Here is a 19,049-nt window from a genome sequence, read left to right as displayed (position 1 = left end):
TAAGACTTTCCATCTCTAGGGTTCACAATAATTTTTTGCAGCCACTAAAGATCAAGTTCTTCAAGAGTACTGCAGATATACCTGCCCTCTGGCTTTACAAGTTGAGTGCAAGCAGTATTCTTCTGTTCAGACATCCAATACTGACTTTCAATTACATCCGTACAACTATTTAAATAATTTCAAAAACTATTGATATTTTAATGTGCTTGTGTTCTCTAGGAACTTCAGCTGATACTCTCCACAAATTCTTGAACTCCAAACAGATCTTCACTTATGATGTGAACCAGTTTCAAAACTCAGGTTTTACAATTAATTAATTGCCTGTGAAGTCTAATCATCTGCAGTTTTCTAAATCAAAGCTTGAAATACTCCCATTACAACCCACCTCAGAACTATTTGGGATTACAAATTATGATCCAGAATAGGGCGGCAGATCTAAATCAACATGGCAGGAGAACAACCTGGTTCAGCTCTGTAGTTCACACAATTTTGTAAAATACAGTGACTTGAAAGAAAACAACAAATGCACATAATTGGCATTAATTAAGAACATTTTTATTACCTACAATCAAAGACCTATAAGGAAAGTTTACTTGTCAGAGAGGGAGCTTTCTTTGCTGAGAAATTACAAGTCTTAGTTAATTAACCATCTAATTTTTTGTAGTATAGTTGTTAAGTGGTTTTCACTTTTATTTTCTTCTAAATGAATGTTAGTCTAAACAAAAGCAGTTGTTTAAAGTGAGGTCAGAAAAAAACAAAGCTGAAATATGTTAGTCTTGTTTTAACTGAATTCTCAGTTTGTTGTCACTGTTACAAAGGTGTGTTGAGAAGCAACAGGAGTTTTTCAGACTTTAATGTTATGAGAAGACAGCTGAATCTGAACCTGTGCACACACATTTAGGATAGATCTATCGTAGTTCACAAATTCAGGGCATCATGAAGGCAACTTTGCCTGCTGGGCACAGGCAAACAGTCTAGTCACATGAGTTGAGCAGATAAGGACTACTCGCCTGTCAAGATTCATTATTATGGTAAAATTTAAAAAATTGCAGCCACTTAGAATACTATTTTCAGGACTGTGAGCACAACTACTTTGCTGTTCATTTTTAATTTTGCTCAGCAGTAAGGTTCAGCAATGTATACAGTGACTACTGCTGTCTCCCTTCAAGCTGCAGCCTCAACTAAGCCATCGGTCACAATCAACAAGGGACTGCCTGCCTTGCTGAAGTTATCTTAGGTATGAGCTTCCACAGGCAGACTAATTCAAATCTATTTTTGTAAATTACAGATTGTGTTAAATATACATGAAGGAAAATATGGAACAGTTGCTTTTACTGCACAACATGAGTTATTTCCCTTGCAAGTTCCCTCCAAGAAAACTATAAATTTTAAAATCTGCCAATTAGTGGCAGTGACTACTGATGATTCTGTATTCCAGTCAAGCAGTAGTATTTGCTGAGTACTGCACAGGGCAGAACAACATTCCAGGAAAATCAAGGGACCATGATACCTGACAATAACAAGTTGAAGGATGCAGTGAGTGATTAGTCCAAGCTCTCTCTTCCTTTTAGAAGGATGCTGGCTATGTCACTGCATCAGCCAGAAGGATTAAATCTTTGCATGTACGTAAGACTGTCAATACCTGAAGTACAGTTCAGGGCAATAATATGACAACTTTTGCATCAGAGAGAGTGATCAGAAAAGTAAACACAAATAAATACTTCCTAGAAAACTAAGTCCTCAACCACAAATGCTCAAACAGCTTTTCTCTTCCATTTCTTAAATCATACAACTCCCTAAGGACCATTCAATTTGTCCTAATAGAACAAAGCAGGTATGACAGCTCTTTAAAACTATACGTGGATAAACATCAAAAATGGAACAAGAACTATTAAAACAAAAGGAAGAAACAAAGAACCAGTGGTACAATCTCTCCATGAATAAACTAGCTTGGAAACTCTAGCTGGAGATTTCCAATCATGAGAACAATTGGGTTCTGGAAAAATCTTCTGATGGAACCAGTGGAAAAAAAGACTGCAGACCAGAACATAACTGACTGTAAGACGAAACTTATTAAGTTCACTGAAGGGACAAAGTAGTGTCTACAAGACAAGAGACTGGAACCAGTGACCTGCAAGGTCCCAGAAGGTGGAATCATAGAGTCATGGAGATTGGAAAATACCTCCAAGGTCATCAAATCTATCTGTTAACATTGCCAAGTCCTCCACTAAACTAAATGCTACATATACAAGCCTTTTGAATACCTCCAGGTCTGTGACTCACCTTCCCTGGGCAGCTTGTTCCAATGCTCCATAAAACCTTCAGTGAAAAATGTTTTTATAATATCTAAGATCTAAAAATCTAAACCTTCCCTGCACAACTCAAGGCCATTTCCTCTTGTCCTGTTGCTTGTTACCTGGGAGAAGAGGCTGACTCTCACTTTTTTACACCCTCCTCTCAGGAAGTCGTAGAGAACAATAAGGTCTCCCCTGAGCCTCCTTTTCTCCAGGCTAAACACCCCCAGCTCCCTCAGCCACTCCTCACAGGACTTGTGCTCCAGACCCTTCACCAGCTCTGCTGCCCTTCTCTGGACTCACTCCAGCACCTCAGTATTTTTCTTGTAGGAAGGGGTCCAAAACTGAACATGGGATTTGAGGTGCAGCCTCACCAGTTCTGAGTACAGGGGGTGATCATAGTCCTGGTCCTGCCAGCCACACTACTTCTGACACAAGCCACGATACCATTGGCCTTCTTGGCCACCCGGGCAACTTGCTGGCTCATGATCAGCTGCTGTTGACCAATACCCGCAGGTCCCTTTCTGCTGGGCAGTTTTCAGCCATGCTGCCCTGGCCTGCATCTCTGTCTGGGGCTGTTGTGATCCAAGTGCAGGCACTCCACTCTCCTGCATCTCATAGTTGGCCTTGGTACATTGATCCAGCCAGTGGAGATCCCTCTGCAGAGCCTCCTACCTTGAACACTCCACCCAATTAAGTGTCGTCTGAAGGTACACTCAATCCCCTTGTGCATATTGTTAATAAAGATACTACACGGAACTGGCCCCAATACTGAGCCCTGGGGAGCACTACTGGTAACTTGTGACCAGCTGCATTTGACTCCATTCACCACCATTCTTTGGGCTTGGCCAGTTTCTCCAGAAGAATGCTGCAGGACATGACAACAAAGGCTTTACTGAAGTCTAGGTAGACACATTCACACCCTTTCCCTTACCACAGATCAGGCTGGACAAGCAGGACTTGTCCCTCATAAGCCCACACTGACTGGGCCTGATCATCTGTTTGTCCCGTGTGTGCCTCGTGATGGCACTGAAGATGATCTGTTCCATGACCTTCCCCAGCACCAAGGCCAGACTGATGTGCCTGTAGTTCCCTGGATCCTCCTTCCAGCCCTTCTGGTGTAACAAGGCTGGTAATGTCTTGTTCTGCAAGAGACATTCATCACTTTACAGCTCAGAGCACACCTGAAACAGCACAGATGCAAACTTGCTGATTGTCAGCTAAGCAAACTGACTTTGAATGAGGAGGGAACATTGATGGGACTGTGCACTCCACTTTGTTAATACACAAAGATGAGGCTTCATTCCTCTCTCATGAATGACTGGAAGAGCTGTCAATTTTCAGTCTGGCATGTGCCCAGTGAGCTTGAGTCTATCTGAGATTTATGAAATGTACAACCTACAGCTTTCCACCATGTGCTGAACTGCTGAGTTGCACATGACACACAGGAACAGTACTTATTCTGGTGAGGTTTTATCCATTGATCTTGCCTCCAGGAAACTCCCAGGTAACTTCAGATTGCCTTGAGGCCATATTCACTGTGCTTATCACTGGTTTCACAGGATACCCCCCATGGTGTCTGATACTTGTACAATAAATGTATTACATGGGAACAGGGAATATCTCTTTTCATACCTTCACTGCCTCCAGGTAAACTCTCACAGGATCTGGGACAAACCTTTAAGTTCTTCATTCACGTGATGTCTAGATGTCAGATGAAGATCCAGATGTGAGTAATGCAAGTGACCTTAGAGTCCCTGACATGGGAGGCACTTTTGCTGGAGGAGTTGCCTTCAAGTCACTTACTGGGAAGATCAGGCCAACATCTGCTGGGCAGCAAGATGCTGCAACTATGAGCTCCATTTTCTCCAGGGACAATTGTCTATTGTTTCCACAATTAGAAGAGAAGTTACATGGTTTATTTCAATATTGTTGCTGTCTTGTGCCTTTAACTGATCAGTTATGTGGGTACAGACTGCAGTGGCTATCTGAAATCTCCTGAGATTGCAAAGAGCAAAAACTCAGACTCGGGTGCCAGCTGGATCCCAGTATGACTCCAAATCAATTCTTACAACCATCAAAACCTGTCCTGCCAGTTGACAGCGATTTACTTTGAGAGAAAGGAGATGGAGGCAAATGTCTGACCTCCACACAAACTATTTATGTTGAGTCACCTGAGGTCCTACCTAGGATGCAAAGTTCTTTAGTGCAGTATCAGGAAACCCTGGAAGAAAATGAGGACAGGATTTGAAGCGTGTTGATCTGATTTTTCATATTAGAAGGGATTTCACTGGTCAGTACTTGATCCAAAGAAGCTACAATGGTAATAAGTTCCCAGAAATGATTACATATTTGGAAATAAACTGAGGGGAAGACATCAGGTTGTCCTATGAGAACTGCTTTACTCTATTAAGCATTACTGTAGGATACGAGACTGCAGACTCAACAGTGCTGCTCCCATTTCCCAACTGATAACTTATCTATGCAATGCATAAATTTACATTTCTCTGACCCACCTTCATGAGAACAACAAGATATATTTCAGGAACTAGTATGCTAAAATATGCATTAATTTCATTAGTACAGCAAAAGTTTTATAATCTCTTCAAAGACAAATTACATTCTGGAACAGTTTATAAGTAACTGTTTAGCTAACAAAAAAGCCTTAATAAGTAAACTTAGAAAGTTATTTCTCTTAAAATAAATGTTGTGTTTTAAAGTTATTAATAAAATGAGTTTAACATACTTACACTTTATAGAAGAGATACTGTGTTTCACTACCCAAGAAACAAAATTACTATGTATCACATATTGACTCATACTGCTTATATGAGAAGGGACAGTTAAAATCAATGAAAATTTTGAATCTCAAATTTTAAAGTGTTTCACCTATAATAAATACTACTGCATTAAGAAAAGAAGGATTCTGTGGAAGAGTATTACTACATGTAAAAGAGTATAAAGAAGAGTATTACTAATATAGCTACAAAAAACATACAAAACCTTTTGATAAATGAAATTTGCTGTTACTTTTCAACATGCAAAAAGTCAGGCTAAATTGAGTCTAAAAATTGCAACTGAGTTTAACACAGTTTTAATAGGAAATTTTAAAACAAAGAGGAATTTTAAAAAATGTTGCTGATATTCTGTTAACAGCTAGTAGACAGTTTGCTAGCCTTCAGAGAGCAAAGAAAGAAATTATAATTGGATTAAGTAAAATATAGACCCAACCAAGAAATTCAAAACTGATAAAACCAAACACTTGCAAAACCCAGCCAAGAGCTAGAATGAATTATTTTACTAGGTTAAAAAAGAATTAATATTAGCTCTACGTTCATTTTAACATATATATAAACATTAACAATCCCAAGGCTGCCTATTAGTTCACAAATGGCATATTTATAGTATTTATGATATTATACCCCATGTTGGGACATCCCATTACAGAGTCACGGTGGTAAGCTCCATACTTAAGGTGGATTCTGCAACACATTGCATCTTTCCAGTTATTCTCCTGCAGTATGATTACTTTGGGGCAAGAATTTACCACTCGGTTTCTGCCCACAGGGGAATCTCTCTTGAAGCTGACAAACTGATTTAAGCAGCTGTGGAATAATTTACTGGGTCTTGAGTTTTACTAAAGGAGAACGAAAGGCGTTGAGAGCTTTTGGTGTTTTATGCCACAAGAAGAATGTCTGGCTTAGTAACTGTCCAGTTTCTCTTCGACTTTCCTCTTGCCTCCCACAAGGATCACATTTGACTGCCATTAGAATGCAATCATTGCTAAGTGCATCTTTCCCAAGATGCATGTCTAACACAGCCCTTTAAAAATGTACACAGTCCTGGGGAGAGAGAAGATGCCACAACAACAGAGCCCAAATCAACATTAGGTGTATATAAACAAAAATAGTGTTTAAATACAAAACACGCTTCAACTGTTACCACATTTCTAGATTCCCAAAAGTCTAATGAGGAAATGTTAAGCAGCATTATCCTTCTACAGATGAAAGAACTGAGACAGAAAAGCAGAATATGGCAAAGACAAAAAATATCTCAAAATCTGGTGTTATAATTCCTAATCTAATATTCCTTCCTAAAATTCAGTTGTTAAAATAACTTTTGAACTTCTCTGCAAAAAAGGGATGCTGTGAGTCCAACACTCACCCCAAGTAACACAAGAAGGATTAATTAAGGTTTGTGAAGCACTGAAAGTGTAGGGGAAACCCCCAGGAGGCAGTCCCTATTTCCATATTCTGACCAGGACTTGAAAGGCATGCAATAAATACAGCCTGGGGCACAGAACAAGCAATAAAATAAAATAAAATATTGAACAGCTGTTTGTTAAGTGAATACAGTTCATCCCACACACCAAATTTTTTTTTTGCCTTAAGCTGCAGGGAGTGGGAGGCTGAAATGTTACTTTGAAGGGTTAAATAGCGAAGAAGTTATAGAAAATTGGAACGGTTTCTTACAAATGAAAATATTAAGACAACCTTTACAAGCAGAACTGCAAGCTCCACTCGTTATTATATTACAAATACAACTGGTTAGATAGTACAGAAAGCCTGTTTTACCAGGCTAACTTCTGTGTGGAGATGCAGCGTCTTTCAGCTTATAAAAGCTATGTGGACACCACCAAATTCATACAAAGCCCTCATTTTATAAAGAGGGGTGAGAAGAAAAGATTATATAGCTCTTAAAAAACTCGGAGTGTTCCAAATACTACAGTAAGCAAAGATGGTGAGATCTGCCTGGAATTGAACTCCAAAGGAGCCAACCTCACCCACAGCAGTTTCCCTCCCCAGCTCACTGCTGCCTTCCCAAGCAGGCAGCACGGAGCTGCCGGTGGGTGTGAGCTCACAACTCACACCAGCAGCCTGTACGGCTTGCTGGGTGCAGAGCGCTGACTTTTGCCTCCTCTTGCAAACTAACAAGAGTTTATTTGCTTTTCAGCATCAGAAAGTGGAATACCGAAAAGTAAAGAGAGCCTGTGTTCTGACTGGAAAAATGAAAGGAAAGCAGCACAGCCACCGTGCACAGTGTGATGGAGCCTCACTCTTCTACTACTACAACTTCCTCGGGTATTACGGGGAAGGAGAAAAGAATTGCCTGAACACAAGAAAACAGAGAGCAAGGAAGGAAAACCAGGAACTGTGGTAATCAGAAGTAGCTGTGTTCCCACTGCAAACATAAATATTATTTTCTAACACTTCTTATTTTCCTTTCCAGAAATTGCTCCGTAATATCACTTCCCTCCCCCCCCCCGCCCCCATTATTTTTCTCCCTTTACAAAAATAAGGATTTTCGTAAGACTGGTATTCAGAACTGACAACCATTAACTCCAGTATCTGTTTTTAGAATGCACTTAAGAAAACTGATTTTCTCAAACCACCAGGAAAAAAATCAAGTCAATTTTAGCAATTACAGCAGTCAAATATTTTTAATTATAATTTCTTGTTGTTAAGTGAATAAACAAAAAATACTGTGGCAAAAAAACACATTGGAAAAAAAACAACAAAAAGGAGCATTAGGAAATCAACCCAGTATTTGATGTCTCCTCTTTTTTTGCTGCTGAAAGCCACATGGCACACAGTATTTTTAACTGAGGAGTCTTATTTCAAATATATGCTGAGGAATCTTATTTCAAACATATACTAAATAAGGAGAGGAGTATTAAAACAGGCAGTCCCTTACTCTAATTTTATCCATCTCCCTCCTCTTCTTTCCTTGATGCAGTGAAACTTTAACACCAAACCCTGTCTCTCTCTCTCTCTTTTTTGTAAACAGTGATCAACATTTTCCTAAATGACCCCTGAAACGACCTACTTCGAAACTACTCATTAGTAACAGCCACGTTTGCAATATTAACCTGGATGTGGCTGTTTATTAAGATCTTTTAAGGGGGTTAGAATGAAGACACACTGCTGGTGTACAGGGAGCACAGAAGGGGTAATTTAAAACCCATGTTTTTCCTCCCCCTCGCCGAAAACATGCCCAACATTGTGCAGCTGTGCTGCCAGCTTCATCACTCCCTCCATCTCCACTCTTGCTAATTAAAAGGTTGATCACAGAACAATGCTCTTCTCATTAATTTCAGCTTTCTGATTGGGCAGGATTCCCACTCGCTCCGCCTGATCTTTTCCACACTGCTGAAGTTAATGTGACAGGAGCCCGAAGATGGATTACCCGCTGCCATATTGCCCATCACCTCCAATCAGCAGCTATCGGGGTAAACTGATTGTTCTAATTTGCTCTCATTATTTTTACAATATCAGGAGAAAATAACGCACACAGCTCACTGTCAAAGCCGTGAAAATCAGCCATTAGTTAAACCCAGACACTGAGTGGCTTTATTAGAAGCACTGCAGTTTATTGATTCAGCTTCGGTAAACTAAGATAATACCTGTCCTCTTTAAACACACTTTTTAAGGTGCACTTATGTAGCAAGAAAATATTTATTAGGATACTTTTGGAAATGCTTGTTGTCTCACCCTGTTATTTTGATACGCTGGCAGACAACAAAGATTAAGAACAATGGAAGCTTGACTTCCACATAAAGAAGGACAAAATATGCAGCATTATCTGCACGGCAACCTGCGTGCACGTCTCAGCTGCTCTTCTACAGTTTAAATAAAAATCATCTCAGGACCAGTATGGCAGGTGAATATGTAAATACGCCCCATAATCACACAAAATACAGTACTATCATAAATACAGACATGGTACAGGCATGATTGTATGAGCTGTATGTACAAGGTCAGTGATGTAGTATTGGGTTTGGTTTTCTGTTGGATTTTTTTTGGCTACGCAAAAGAACCGGCACAGCCCAGCATCAAAGCACAGGGTCTGAGAGCAGAAGGTCCAAATAAGAGAAACTCTTGTATGGCTGGGAGCTACTTTTTACCCTATGCAAAGGCATTACGCTGCCACAATTTGGGAACACGTTCTGAAATGTCACTCACCACTAAAGCCTCAAAGGATCCCAGAGCTAAGAAATGAATAAAGTATTGGTAGCAGTATGAAGTCAGGAATTTTTACACCACAGCAGTGTTTAAAAAATGATGAAAATTCTGGACCTCTGACTGTCTCTATGTTGTATATAAAGGGTCCTACATTATTTTGCCTGCTGCCTATCTGCATCTTAGCGAAGGGAAATGCTAAATAATGGGATTAACAGAAATATGATACCTTAAATCTTGCTAAACATAAACCCTTAACTGGTGTCTACAATGCTCTAACTGGCAATGTACTACAAGAGTGACAGGCAGAGCACAGCAGACTGATTTTACTTTTAAATAATATCTAAATTAGATTAGTTCTTTGTGTAGATCTGCATGAACCAGAGGGGACATTCATCATTGTGCCAAAAAAGTTAAATTCACTGGGGTACGCTCAAAGTGAATGGTTCTAGACCTACGTTTTATCTCTCAGATGCATCATCAAGATGCTGTGCCAATATGCATGAAGCCAGCTAGGAGCTGCAAGAAAGACAACGGGAGAGTAACTGGATAGTAGAAAAGGTTTAATTTTTCCCTTTGTCGATTATGAATTGCTTGGGACAGGATCTGTGGTTTCTCTGTCTTGTAAGCACAGAGCATCCCTTTCAAGAATTTAGCTTCTTTTTTAATATTTAAATGGCTTAAATATGAAGAAGGGTATTCTCCTCCCCCACCTCCAAACCAGATGTAATTCTAGTTCCCCCTCCTCCCCCTGATGTAATTTAAAATGCTACAATTTCCATTGCTGCTTTTTAATATTTTTAAATCCTCATCAGCTAGAGCCTTGTGTTTGGGGCTTGATTTTTCCTCCCTCCTAGAAAAGCCACCTCCTAGCTTTGTTTGGCATCTCTTTTGACCCTTGCTAATGGTGTTCTCTTGGAGGGGCGTGCCATGCTTTTCCTCTTAAAATTCCTGCACTGAAAGACTGCACCACACCACACTCCACAAAACGTGCTGATGGCACAAATTACAAGCCCCCAGCCGAACACTCCAGCCCCCACCATTCAGGCAGATTTATGTGGGCTCTTGCCGACGTTATTACAAGTCAGAGTTTATTGGGAAATTGTTACATTATGCGGAGTGTCTAACAAATTGCTTATGCTGCTATAATTGGATTACAACAGCCGCTTGCTCCCACCGGTAAGATTAGGCAAGTAGGACTCCTGCCGATCTCTGAGCGTTAGCAGTAATTTTATTTGCCTTGCCTCTCTCTTTCCTAACAACATGCCTCTTTCCCTGCCAGCTGTCTGCTGAAAAGGCACAGGCTTGTTCCTTGGCCCTAACAATGCAATTACAGCCCTGCAGATCGCACTGTTTGTGCATTAAGTACAGAGCCAAAACGAGGCGAATTGATCGTTTGACTTTTGGAGGAGCCATGTGATCTCTGCGTGCGGGTGATCCGGCATGCACCAGTGGGCAGTGCTGCAGTGCGCGCCTCGCGATGAACCCGCTCCTCGCTACCTCCCCTCCCCTGCCCACTCCCAACAGCAAACATGTTGGAGCCCACCCCACCTTAATCCCCCTCAAGCTATAAAAACAGCCTCATTTTTGGGTGCTCTCTTGCTAGACTGAACTCAGAACCCACTCTGCCTTCTGAAATGTGATACTTGGCCAAATCAGTGGCTTCCCTGCAGTGGGCTACACTAGGAAACTGTTATTACAGCATTTTGTACCACAAGCTTTAGCACAAGAATTGGACATATTTTCAAACAACTTTTTTAATTCTCGTATTTGAAAAATACTAAAAATACATGTAATGTCATGTACTCTCAGACAGCATCTGAGGGTGCTGTCACTGCAGGTGACTACTTAAAAAGCTATGCTTCCCTTCATGTCTGTCACCATTTATCACCAAAGCTACTGATGACTTGGATTCTAAACCGTTTCACATTTCCAGCATGAAGGATCCTAACGTACTTTGTAAATGCAAGTCTAGTTTGGTTGTAACACTTATCCTTACAAGCTTGATGTGATGGATCTGGAATGTAGACCTCAAGGCTGTAACTCTTTATGCAGAGTACCCATCACCAAACCAGCAAACACACAGCAAGGAACTACAACATGTGATACTACACATAATATAGTCACAGAGGAATTCTGACTAAAAGATGCCAGGTCAAGTTCTAAAAGCCTTCAATTACATGTTCTCTGTCTGCACACTGAGAGGATTCCAGGATGATTTCATTTAGAAGAGACCCCTGGAATTCTCCAGTTCAGCCTCCTGCCCAAAGCAGGGTGCTTTATGAGGTCAGATCAGGCAGCTCATGGCTTCATTTAGTCTGGTCTTGTAAGCCTCCAAGGATGGAGGCTGCAGAGCCTTCACAAGTAACCTGCTCCAGCTTGACTGTCATCACCACAAGAAAATTCTTCCTTGAAACCACTCAAACATGAGATGGAGTTTCTGACATCTGTGGGGGGACCTTTCAGTATTTACTGAACTCAATCTCAAATGTAATGCAATTTGCTTTATCAAGATTCCAAACCATGGGGTCCAGAAAGTAGAAACATCTCCATTGAGTTGACCAAACTTTGAAAATGATTCTTCATATGAAGATTTTGGCTATCCCCTGCCTGACCACCCTTCCTGCAGAGCCTGGAGAACTGATCTCCATAATACGCTTAAGAGACCCTCAGCTACAAAGCAATGTATGAGTTAGCTTTTATATTGCTATTTCTTCAAAGTCTCTTGCATTTAAAAAAACCCCAAGTGTAATTCTTTTTCAATTTGTGGTTTCATTGACATGCGAAGTCATTTTGGGTGGCAAGAGAAGCAGAAATGACAACCACTCCACAATGTTTTTGTAACTGAAGACTAAAGAAGCCTGTTTACACATAGTTTAACACTCAAAAGAAACTCTGAACAGCTGAAATGCCTTATAAATAGCTCAGACCCAGAGGAAGTGCAAACGTCTGCATTGTGAATTGTAGATCTTAATTACAGACAATGGCTGGTACAGCAAGTAGCACAGAAAAAAAAAAGTGAAACAGTTGCACTGTTCATGGTTGGCAATAATTCTTCAGGAAAATATTTACTATCAATCAGTTATGAGAAAAGGGACTCTGCGCTCATAAAACAGCACGTTGCTTCTCATACCAGGACCATTTTGCTTCAGCATAATCTGAATTTAAACAGCTTGTTTCCTGCGGATATAATTTTGGAAATAAATAAAACAAGTCTATCAAAATCTGGAGAATGTGTATGGTGGGGTGGAGTGGGGGGAGCAGGAATATCACATTTCTTTCTCCATCATTTGCAAAGAGGTTATTAGACCAAGATGAAGCTATAGCATAAAGATTGTCTTGACCTAAAAAAAGACGAACTAGCAAGGAAGATGAAAGTAGTCATATTTGTGACAGGAAGATCATCATTAGGGCAAAGCTTTTAGATAAAACTCCGATGCCATTTTCTACTTTTGCTGTTTGAGAATTCTCTTTCAAAGCACTTTTGCACGTTAAGCACTCCCAGCAATATCCCTGCAATGCCTGCCATTCACACAATTCTCATTACAGAGAGAATACCTCCAAACCGAAGGGTAAAATGACATGCTTACGTCTCTATCAGCCAGTGGCTGAGGTAGTGTTTATCCAGTTTGCAACAACCTCAGACACTGCTGTCCCTCCCAGAGAAAGGTATAGCCAAGACACAGCAGAGGATATTTTATTGAGGGATTTGGGGCTGGAAGCATGTCCACTGACAGTCCCTCTGCATCATTACACAGAAGCTAACATACTTTCTTATTAAAAGAGTAGAACAAATATCTGGAAACTGAATGTTGCTAGTCAAATAATATTTTTTTATGATTAAATTGCTCTAATTTCAATCTCAGGGACTGGAAAGGCTTCAAAAGCACTAGAAAACTATGCATTATCTGAAGATGTACTGACTCAGTGGTATATCACAGCAGAACTCTGAGCTGGTAGTGCTATTCATGCAAAGTAAATGCAGACACACACTCTGGAAAAAAAGAGCCATCAATCTGTGACATAAAGGGACTTGAGAGTACAAGAGGGACATCTTCAGATCAATTTGTCCTACTGCCAACTGGAACATCCAGCCTGGAACCCTAAACGCTTCTTTATTAAAGAGTGCTTGTGGCTGCTCCTTTAAATTCATATAAAAATTCCAGACTTAATGTTATTATTGTGCAGACTATGTTTGTTCTAAAAATTCAAAAGTAGCGATGCAGAAAGAACTGACAAAGGAAAGAAGATTTCAATTACCAGCTACTTCCACCACTCCTTGCTTTAGCTGAATCAACCTTGAGTGTAAATGTGTAGCTATAGCTAAATAATAAGATGCATCTTTGAAAGGAAATTTCACATAGCATGCTGGAAGTGCCAAGGCCTGTTCTGTGTTTCCAGAATTAAGCACAACAGAGCTCTGTCCCACCTTTTAGAAGTATGATGAACAGCAAAGATTCCCTGAAAGACAGAAAATGCTTAAAAAACCCTGAGAAGTCCCTTAGTTTGCCAGGACCTTAAAAAGCAAGACCAGTTATTACTGGTAGGACCAGTTATGTGAGTAGTAACCAGTGGTCTGAAACAGAAGTCTGATTTTTCAAAGATGGTATTCGTGACTATATTTTTCTCCTTCCAATTTTACTTAGATAAGGTAGAGGCAGAGAACCTTTCCCAGCTGTTGCTGCTGAGTCCAGAACTAAGCAGAAACCTGGGGATGCCGCATGCCATTTTGAAGGTGTCTCATCAGTGCTGTCTCTTGCAGAGAAGCCATAGGGTGCCTGTCTCTGGCACAAGTAGGAAAGAAGTCAAAGTGCAAAATGAAACTGAGAATGCTCCTTTGTGCAGGAGATACAGATTAACTGGAACCAACTGCAGGAGTTAACAAACAGTAAGACCTATCTAATGAATGGAGGTAATGGGTATTGACTGCAGAACTCTGAGATCAGCTGCACACCAATCTCCTGTTGGGAAAGGAAAGAACGACTGGAATCAAAAGGGTATTTCTAGGATCCATGGTAATGCAAAATCTAACAAACTCAAAGCAAACAGCAAAACTCAGACCTAACACACCACATAAAGGTATGAAAAGGCAAGACTTCCATTTGAAAACAGGACTGTATATAATCCATGCAAGCAAATACTCAGCCAAGGAGACTGGAGACACACCAGAGCATCCCTCACCACACATCAAACAGAAAGTGTGAAGGTCACCACAGAAAGATTTCCTGGGCACAGAACAGGAGAGAAACTTGTTTGCACACCCAGGAGCATCAGAAGAATCCTAGTGACATACCAGATGCCAGGGGACTTTTAACTATGTCCCTCTCTAATTGAGGATGAAGCACACACCAACACCATTATCTGCCTGAAGATACTGGCTTACAAAATATGGAACAAACAATAGGAACAGATGCTCATTTGGCCAGATTTCAATAAGCCTCATTAAAATCAAACACCCTGTCCTTGGAGCCCAGGTTCATGATACATTTCTACCTTATTTAAGCACCTAGCACCAATTCCTGAGGAAGTTGTCCACCTGTGGTTGCACACCAGTAGTATCATTAAAAGAAACCCTCTTGCAGAGATTTTTTGGTATCTAAAGAAACAAAAAGAAGGAGTTTTTATATATATGCCTCTGTGTGTACACATACATATAAAAACACAATTGGACATTGCATTTCTTTTTAAAAGATGTTAGCTTGAATATACATCAGATTTGCTGATCACTCAAAGGCAATGAGCAAAATGATGCCAAAAATAACATAAAAACTCTGGCACATGCAAGAGAAATGATGTTACAGATCACACATGTGAAATCTGTGCATCACAATATATAATTTTTAATTTAAAATCCCAGCTATTCAGTCAAAACATGCACACACTTGAAATAATTTCTAATGGTCATTTGCTTTTACATAAATATGTCCAAGTCCTGTCAATGGAGTTTCAGAGGACAAATACGAGAAAAGAAGGGCTAAGAACAAGACACAAAGATTAATCAGAATATTATATTCTACCTTAATTTTAAAATGTCTGAATAAAACCAGTTAATTCATCCGTTTGCAAAAGGCACTGAGCACCTGGTTGCAGAGTCAGCATGACACTGTACACAAAACCAGACAGACAAGGTTTCCTAACAAATACAAACTTCCTTGAATGATCAAAATATTGTGGCCCTATGCTGCTTTCCACACCTGAATATGTGTATATGTTTTTCCCCCCAGCTATTTCAGGAAGAATGCCAGTTGTTAGGTTGGTAGTTTACACGGGATGTCCTGCACAGAAGCACTTGTTCACAAGAGAGTTTAAAAAATGGGCAGCGCTCCAGTCTGAGAGAAGATAGCTCAATATTGATATGTGTGGCCTCAAGGGTAACTGCATTTCATTCTTTGAACAAACTTTTAGAAATGTCAATGCACACAACCAGCAAATGCCATTAATACAGTCTTAACAGAGCACAATTATCTTTTCTGCAAGTAGGTGCAGAACCAGAAATTTCGTTTTCAGAAAAACCATTGTCTCTTGCAGACTGACTGACACATCTGACAAGCAGCTGATAATGCAGATGGCAGATCCCAGTCAGGGCTGATACTGCACTGCAGAATCAGAAAAAATAATGATTTCCAAAGTAACCCCTTCCGTGTTTCACTGCAAGTTTAAAAAAAAAATTGGACCCCCTACATTTGGAAAAGTGCTGCAGATAATGAAAACTGCAGCACCTTCCAGCATTCACCTCCCTGACAAAACATTTTAAAGTCCAACGCTATAAAATACATCAATCATAGAGGATAAAACTTGCTGTGTGGATGTGGTAGGAGAAGGCCTCTGGACTTCTTAAATCCCATTTAAGCCCTTCACCTAGGGAACATTTAACAGCTGTGCCATTTGCCTATGCCATCACTGAACCATCTGCATTTAGATAGCTGGATTTATAAATGCTTTGAAACTTCTGGAATTTGAAAGACAAGCTTTCTCAGAATCAGCTTCATTTGATTTGTAGATAAGAAGGCAAAGAAAAGAAGTACAACAGCCAGGCAAGCTAGTACTAGAGGAATTATACCCCCAGAAAAGTCCTTATGGTTTTTTAGAGAAAAAAAAATGTATATAGACACATGTATGTATGCATACATACATGTATGTTTATATATGGTTTTCTATACATATATGATGGCAGACTGTCCAAGAGTATATATACACATATATTGCCCTACAGCACATAGAGACATGATACTTCAAAAACAAACACTCTTTTATCTCCAGGATGATGTGTCAAATTCATCCTCAATAGCATGAAACAAGTCTTGCTGCTCCTGCCTTGAGCCCTACCCACACCTCTCACCACAAACCTCCTGAAAACATAACTTTTGGAGAGCTTATTAGGACATGAAGCTGTTAAAGTGTGTGATTTTATTTAAAAGAGGCACCACCTAAATTAGCAGCACTTCTTGCACACCCTTGCTCCTTAGTGAGGCAATCAGGTCAAACAGGACACTGTAGAGCAGATGGGGTTGAGTGGGTTTATTCCATGAGCTTGCTGTGAGCTGATTTATGGCAGTGGAAGAATGCTCTGTGATGAGACAGCTCAGCCAGAGCTGTTCCTCTTAAAGAGTTTCAACTAGTCTATATCATGAAGTACCTTAGGAAGCAGTGTGCAAGACCAGTCATGTTAAGAATGGAAGTGTTGGTATCAAACTTTGTACCAGGACATTGTACCACAACTGGTAGCTTCTCTCAGAAGTGCTTCTCCAATGGAAGGTAACTGGCATGTCAAGCACAGTTTATGAGTGCTAAGCCACCATTACAAACTTCTATGGTAGCCAATTCCCTGACAAGAGTCAAAAGTAATGGGACATCCAAATTTCACCAGCAAAACCCCAGCAAAGATTTAGCTGGGAAATTATCTTAAAGGTCAGTACAAAAGTGGCCCCTGAAGGGACAAGGCACCTTTAACAACCAACCAAAGTATGAAAGAAATGGACTTCAAGAAGATCAAGGAATAACAACTGAAAGAGAAAACAGGCTTTTGAGTGGTCAGGTTTGTGATGACAGAGGAGCAACAACATGCCAGCTGGTTTCAGTAACAGATGGCTGCATGCACTGATCTGTCCAGCATGCCCATTCTAAACTTCCTTTCAGTGGAAATACAAAGCTTACGCAAGACTAAATGCATCCTTCACGCAGCCTTTCTACACATCATCATGGTTCAAATGTACTCCATTTACAAACAGACCAAGCTGTACATTGTTTTACTCTAGTTATGCTGAATTCTAAGAAAAGAGGGTGGCTAATGGCACTTCATCTTTTCCAATCACATCTACCTTAATTGTCAAGAAATTACTTTTCTGTGACAGGCTAATAAATTCATTTCCTTACCATTCTGACTGTAATATCTCCCTTGTCCCTTTCCTTTAAGTACAGTGTTCACTGTGTTTTAATTGGAAAGTCTTTTTGCACCTCCCTCCTGGTAGCTAAGAAAGGGAACCATGATAAACAGAGCTCTCATGCAATATTTCTAATATGTATCTGGACATTTGTCATTTGAAATTGCCAGAGCTAATTACATGGCCAGCATAGGTCATCCCACTAGAAAAGCCTATTACTTGTATGGTAGAATGAACCCTTCAATCCCACATTGGACTCAAGTAATCATTTCCACCAGAGAAAAACAGCAGAACAGGATCCTACAGTAAAGGACAGCAAAGCTTACCCAAAATACTTACTCTTTGTTTAAATATTTTTTCCTAACTGTAATATTTAACAAGAACTTTTCATTGACTAACAGTGAACAATTTGCTAAAAATTCCTCACAACCAAAGCTGTTCTCTTACTTACTTTGGCCACACAATTTTCAGTCTTCATAGCAGTGCTTCCTAGACATACTGTTTCCTGGTTTAAGCACAGTCTGGCACAGCTGTTGTAGGTCTGCAGAAAGATTAAAATGGTTATGAATATAAGAACACGATTTTCTTTCAGGCACCACATTTTTGGCACAGGAACTTACATTAACTCCACTACTCCACTACATTTCCTTTTTCTAAGATGTAAATGTTTCAAACCAAAATAAACTACTTTATAGCAAAAGTCTATGTTCAGGGCATGCATGTCCTCTGAGAAGCCATGTACAATTTTACAGTACAGAAATACAAAGATTTTTCTTCTCTGTTCCTTTGAAAATGGAAAAAAAATCTCATCTCAGTTTTCATTCTTTCACAAAATGCTGCATAATGGAACAATTAAATCAAGGTGATTTCTACACACTAGTTATCAGAGAGTACATCAAATGTGAATAAACATCAGAATCTGACTTTATCAGAATATAAAATGTAAAGTACATGGGACACAAGGAAGGTTATAATCACAAGGGAGCAAATGCAGACCACATTTCATTGTTGTACTTAATCTTCTCAGTTATGTAAAGCTTTGAAATTTTTTTTAAAGTACAATGTCATTTTTCTTTAATGCTGTCTTGCCCAAGTAACCCTCAGTTGGAGCTGCACTCGTCAGTCTTTGCAGAACACATCACTCGTAGTCTCTGTCCCTTTTGAGGGAAGTGTATGAACAATACTTACAAAGTGGGCTTAAAATTATAATTTGGTTGACTTGGCTGTTTAAACTAGTATGCCTGAAGAACTCAGGAGCTTCTAACTGAGGCTCTTCTCCTCACCCCCAGCACTTCTGCATCTAAGAGCTTCAGCATGGGATTAATACACCAGCCACCATTTACAGAAAAATGCTCCCATGCAAAAGTGGCAGCTCAAAAGCAAGCATCAGCTGGATTCGTTTCAAGAGTAGAAAG

General features: G+C 40.0%; 1 protein-coding gene across 5 annotated transcripts in view; it reads right to left on the bottom strand.

Annotated features, from left to right (window-relative positions):
- BTRC (beta-transducin repeat containing E3 ubiquitin protein ligase) overlaps positions 1-19,049 on the bottom strand; it is a 120,380-nt gene that overhangs the window by 41,254 nt on the left and 60,077 nt on the right. For all 5 annotated transcript variants that reach the window (XM_041461023.1, XM_041461025.1, XM_041461026.1 and 2 more), the window contains one exon: positions 18,086-18,175. In XM_041461023.1, coding sequence (XP_041316957.1) covers positions 18,086-18,175 — 90 coding nt within the window. The remainder of the gene's footprint in view (positions 1-18,085; positions 18,176-19,049) is intronic.

The sequence above is a fragment of the Pyrgilauda ruficollis genome, unplaced genomic scaffold (genome assembly GCF_017590135.1).
Source record: "Pyrgilauda ruficollis isolate IOZ18807 unplaced genomic scaffold, ASM1759013v1 scaffold15, whole genome shotgun sequence".
Lineage (NCBI taxonomy): Eukaryota > Metazoa > Chordata > Aves > Passeriformes > Passeridae > Pyrgilauda > Pyrgilauda ruficollis.
The sequence above is the reverse complement of the archived record's forward strand: the minus strand, read 5'-3'. Positions and strand labels throughout refer to the sequence as shown.